The 6,079-nt window shown below is 45.5% G+C and overlaps 1 protein-coding gene across 1 annotated transcript in view; it reads left to right on the forward strand.

The window, feature by feature from the left end:
- Window positions 1–576: 576 nt before the first annotated feature.
- LYSMD3 (LysM domain containing 3) overlaps window positions 577–6,079 on the forward strand; it is a 13,418-nt gene continuing 7,915 nt past the window's right edge. Inside the window, exons 1-2 of the mRNA XM_019518183.1 lie at window positions 577–642; window positions 5,908–6,077. Coding sequence (XP_019373728.1) covers window positions 577–642; window positions 5,908–6,077 — 236 coding nt within the window. The remainder of the gene's footprint in view (window positions 643–5,907; window positions 6,078–6,079) is intronic.

Here is a 6,079-nt window from a genome sequence, read left to right on the forward strand (position 1 = left end):
TACTAAATGTCATTTTTAAAATAAAAACTAAGGGTATTAACTTTGGTTCTACAGGGTTTGTGTGTTAAGAATTGGCACTAGTATTATTTAGGCTCTGATCTCTGACTACTTACGCACATACTTTAATTTATACACATGAATATTGCCATTAAAATCTACCCATGAGACTGCTCATGTGATTAAGACTTTGTGGGACCAGAGTACACATGAGCTACATATTTCCATTTGTCTGTGTTTCTTAGATGTGTCCCATTACCATTTTTCTAGGTGCCTTATGGGTCCAAAGGCAGGCACTAGCTGGAAATGATCTACAGCTTAGTTTTACTGGAGTCATGTTGACTGGGAGTTTACTCTGATGTGACCCTCCTCCTTAAACTTGACTTCTGGATGGCTTTAATAACAGGCTAGGCACAAATACTGTAAATTTCTGCATTTTTTCAGTGACCCATTATGTTTCATCTCCTTTCATTCATGAGATTAAAACATGCATTTAGGTGCTTAACTTTAGCCACTCAAATTTGAATATCTTGACATACGTCTCTAAATATAAATGCAAATTATTTCATAACTTACAACATGCTGATGGAAAGTGACATGGTTACATTGGCAGGAGGAGGAAATGCTGAAGATGATTCAGAAAAGGTAATAACTGTTATCTTGATCACTGACCTACTTTCCTTCTGGACTACTCTTAAAAGAGCCTTCTAGTGTTTCTAAATGTGTATCCCATTTCCTAGCTTCTGCTCTGTTTAAGCAGCATTAGACCTAACATGACCAAAGGAAAGATGGTAGAGATCCTGTAGTTGCACTTGGAATGCCATGAAGCGATTAACACTGACCCTGTTGCTCATTGAGTATGCGCTATTAGGATATGCAAAGTAACCTACATGGAGATGGAGAAAGGCTGTATTCCCATTAGCATTCATGAGAGCTATGCAGCTACAGTCCGACTCATCAAGTTGGGAATATACTCTTTTGTTATTGATGGGAAAATGTCACTGGTTACAAATGGTTACAGACAGGGGTGTAGTAGGGTCAGAGCAAACTCCAATACCCACTTTTTGGGGGGGGGCAGGGTGGAGGGAAGGGGAGGCAGAGAATGCTGCTTCGGCAGTTTATTTTTTGACCTGATGGTGCACCTCTCTAGATAAAATAAATGGTGGAATTTCCTGCCCTGACCTCTTCTCCAGCTCCACCAGCCAAAGATTAAAGAGAAACACATAATCTCCAAAAGAACATGCCATCAGTGGTATATGTTAGAGCAATCATCAAACGCTTATTGAGTATGAAATCTGTCTTCAAACTTCTCTCAAGGTCCACCCACAACCCTGACCAGTCTTATAAAACAGTCTTTCAAGAGCATGAATGGAGTCTGAGTCATCAGTTTCCCAGCTACTGACAAGTACAGTTGCTTCATTTCTATTACTGAAAGCCTCCTTTTTTAAAGACTGGTCCATGTTTCAGACATTCTTTGCCAAGAGTGCAACAATTCTTAATAGGTGGAATTCCCACTCACTTAGTTACTACTATTTTGTCATCTGGAGATACCATGAGAAAATCTTGATTTGTAGATAATTAATCCAATCATATCACCTTCCATGAGGCTTCTTACATTTTCCTCACATTTTACTGTTCCTTGTATTACAAGCGTTGGGAAAATGATACCAAATACACCTTGCATAGGTCTAACTCAGCCATCCTCACGCTGCCACTGAGAAATGCATCTCATTCCCACCGTGTACATGTCACACGCTGAAATAATGTTATGTCGTTGCCCTTATAATGATACCGGGCACATCCAGAACCACTCCTGAGAATATCCCTAGGCATAGGGATCTGAAAATGTGAACACACAACATGTTTTCTGCATGTAGCACTAAGTAGAGCAGAAATGAGTGGCCGGGACTTTTTCCATGGTGGACTGGGATCACTGAAGACATTATAGATGTACCTTATGAGAAGAAGAAAAAAAAATAAAAGATCATGTGAAACATAATTTTGGTGGGTTCCATAAAGTCTCTTAGGACATTCTACCACTGCAATGGGTGCTATATTAATTTAGAGACTATTCTAAATTACACGGGGCAATAAGAGCTATTTTATACCAAATGCTGAGTGGAAGATGCCCTAAATTAGCTGCTGCTAATGACTCCCTAATTTTCACCAGACAAGCAAAATGTTCCACTTACACTGCTAGCATTTCACCTCCGTGAGATGTTACTACATCTCCTTTCCATTGGAGCAGAATTATTCCTGTTCAGCCTAACTGCTAGTGGTTCTCAACCTTTTTTAGACTCAAGGCACCTCTTGGAAAAAGCAAGCTCTTTGCTTTCACTACTTTTTTTTTTTTGACTACAGAGAAATAATAAAGCAATCTTCTGTTGCAGATAATTCAGAAAGGCCAAAACAGGTCAGAATATTTTTGGATTCCTATTTGATATCTCTGGGTTTATCTTGTGAAAAGTGTCAGTGTTTCCCTTCAAACAGTGCTAATGCTGTGTAGCACCCTTAAAAAGATCTTGCAGCATTGCAGGGTGCCACAGTACCCTGGTTGAGAATCACTGATATATGCACGTCCTCATACCAAATTCATTTTATTCATTTTACTTCTTCAGTTCATGTGGAAAACTGACCTATAACATTTATGCTCTTTCATAGGATCGCTTTTACTTAGTACTGCTCCTTTCAGTGATGCTTGTTGTTCTTTGTATTTTTCTTTTTAAATCACTTCTGTTAAATATACGCAAAGGCCTTAGGAAAACCATATGAAGTATCCAGAATTTTATTTAACTCATTGCTACTCAAACCCCACCCCACATCTTGATAATTCTTCAGTAATGTTGGTGCATCAAAATGCATTTTATCTCTAATAATACTCTATCTGACAACACATCATTAAAAACAATATTAAAGTGATCAGCAGGACCTCTAGCAGGCAGGCACCTACCCAAATTGTCCTTCCTGTATTTTCACCAATCTGGAAAGTCATCAGGTCCCTCAAAAAACCCTATCATATGTAATATCATTGTAGCACAATGATATTACAGAGATATTATGCTCTGAAGGCTCTACTACAGTAAAATCCAAGAAAAGAGGTAACTTAATTTGTGGACAGAGAGGCAGATCCAGAGGCATGCACTGGTGCAGTAGCACCTGCCTTTGATTCCTGTTCTACCCAAAGTTTAAAACCAAGTGCATGAGTGGCAGCAGCATTTCTAGTCAGGCAGCAGCAAGGGAGTCAACTGACTTTATGGCTCATTAAAATCTACCTGATTCCTTCTAAAGACTATTCCACAAGTGTTACTGGCCCTTTCTCCATTACAATGGTCTTGATGCTCCACTAATTAAACTAGCCTTTCATCTGCAATTCTGCTGTTTGTTAGCTGCTCACAGTAATGAAGCTCATATATTTCACAGCCTTGCAGACTGTTTTTAACTCATTCCAACAAAGTTATATTTGTTTTTGCTTCAATATTAAACTCTAAGCCCCTAGCATATTAGTAAAGCTTCTAGTTTCGTTTTACTTGGAGAAAAATAAGTTTTATGTCGTATGGTACATGTGTCGCTAGGAAAGAGCCCAGCCTATTTGTTCCCTGGAGCTTCTCCTTGTTGCCTTTTTTCTCTGTGCTGCCCGTCAGTGACTCGCCAGCCGCACCTTGATGGAATAAACTAAGTTAGGCCCAACCTCATAGGGCACCAGGGTTTCTGAACACCAGGTCTGTGTCTGATCAAGGGCACCTTAAACCCACCCCAAGTTTGCTCTAGCTGCACTGGTTAGCTCTGCGTCCACTGTTCAGGACCAGAGGCTTTTGTTGCAGCAGGACATGCTCCCAACACAGAATTGGCAGCCCTGAGTTGGGCCATTCCCTTTGCTGCCTCCACCAGCCCTTCCTTGACAGGCCTACAGGCAGGCTTTCGTCACACCTGTTCTGCCAATGCTAGCTTCTCCCCTGCAGCACTAAACCTATCCCCCTCGGTCTCTATTCATTGTTCCTCATGAGCACTGGGTGGAGCACTGCCCTTGCCTGCTTTCCATGGCCTCTTTAGCCCCTTAAGCCACTGCCCAATCCACTGGGTCAGACACTCCCATCTGGGTGTCAGCACAACCCCTAACATAAGAATGTCCCTATTGTGGGATAACCTCATCTTAGCCTGTTCTTCCTCCAGTCCAAACACAAACACTAAAAAGATAATAAAGGCATGGAACTTATCTGTCTCACTGTGGTGCCACTGCCAGTCTTCCCCATCCGGCCAGTGTCCGAGCCTGCTCTCCGTGGTTCCACATCTGCTCTTCTCCCTCTTTCTGCCAGAAGCCTTCCCTCCTTCAGGTTTCCTGCAGCCTCTTTCCCCCTAACCCAGGGCCAGGTTCACATACAATGAACATGGGTCACCTGACCTTTGTACTTCTGCCATGGATCCTTCAGGGCTGTCCACCCGTGCTTGGCATCCTTCTTGTTCCTGATTCCTTCGCTCAGTGGCATGCTGTGATAAAGGCCTCCTCAGATAAGAACGGGTGCATGTATGTGGTGGGGGACAGGGGAGAGCTAGCAAAGCAACAAAGGAAAGGAAGCGAAGGGAGGGCAGGAGGAACCAAGAGGGAGAAATATCCTGGGCCCCAGAAAGATCAAAGAGCTATCCCAAACATCCTGTTCCCTCTAGTAATGAGGTACAGGCCCCATTACATATGGGATAATACAGCATACCGTCTGCACCATGCTTTTCAGAAACCTAGATTCACTCATGAGCCAGGCTTATCATTATCAAATTCTTGTACTTAACAATACTAAACTACGCTACTGTAAACTGTTTTATTAGGTATTCACTCTCTTTGGCCCAAACCCAGCGGTGTCTCTTCTTGGCATTTATTTGCAAGCAGCAAAATACTGGCTCTGTCACAGTTCTGGTTATGCTAAGCTGGAGTTAAGTTAAGGTGCCAAAAAGCAGCTTGGGAAGAACAGGCCTTGCTGACCTCTAGACGACTTGAGAAGCAACGTCAAAAGTAAAAATCCATAAATGAGCAGAGAAATTGGCTAAAAAAGGGAGCAAGGAAAATGAATGAGGGCAGGTACTGAGTCAGAGAACTGAAGATGCCGGATGCATGAACTTGGCGAAAAGCAGATGCAGACATCTGAACAAACAGATAAAGCACTGGCACGAAAGCCTGAGTATGGCTGACAGGGGAGGGGAGGATAACGGACAGGTGGTGGCGATCCCTTGTCCTGGCAGTTTTACAGACTTGGGCTGAGGGCTAAACAGACTGAGAGGCTTAGACACGTTAACCTGAAGTCAGTCAGCAGGCAGGGTAGACCCGCACCTTAATACCTGCATTCACAAAATCTCATGCTCGCTGGAGATCTTATTCCATTAACCCCACAGGTGTGGGCCTACCCTGCCGGCACAGTGCATGAGTGACTAGACACACGTTCTTGAGCATAAACCCGCTCACTGGGCCTTTACCATGAAGCACAAACATGAGCCACCCCGTCTGCACCGCCCAAGGGGCCCCTGGCTAGCACCAGCCTCCTAGGCCACTGCGCTGCAGCACACAAAGGCTGGAGCAAGCAAAGGGTCACATGAACACCGCCAAATGCCTCTAGGCAACCGGCCCCTATTGCAGCCTGGGCAAACATGGGGCTAGAACGTGAAGCCCTCCTGATCCCTTCCCCAGCCCTGCTGCTGTTCGCAAGGGCTAACGGGAAGGCTTTGGGTGGACGGAGGAGACAGAGCAGCTGCCAACACCCCCTACCCGCGCCAGCGAACGGGGCAAGAGAACCACAGCTCCACCCTCCCCAGATGGGCGGAGCGGCAACGTCACTCCCAGAGCCGCAGGAGCCCCGGGAGGTGACGCACGGGGGGCAGGGCATGAGCTACTCCAGAACCCGGAAGGCCGCTTGCCCCTCGGATTAGTGCCGCCTACTGCGCGTGCGCTGGGGGCGGGGCCGGCTTGCGGACGTGGCGGCAGCAGGCGCGAGGGGGAGGAGGGCGCCGCCATTGCTATGGGCAGCGGGGGGCGGCGGGCGCAGCATGACGGCGCGGAGCCCGGGAGCCCGCTTCCCGCCGCCGGCTGCTGCGGGCCCCC

Source organism: Gavialis gangeticus, unplaced genomic scaffold (genome assembly GCF_001723915.1).
Source record: "Gavialis gangeticus isolate Ggan-Ray unplaced genomic scaffold, GavGan_comp1, whole genome shotgun sequence".
NCBI classification, from domain to species: Eukaryota; Metazoa; Chordata; order Crocodylia; family Gavialidae; genus Gavialis; species Gavialis gangeticus.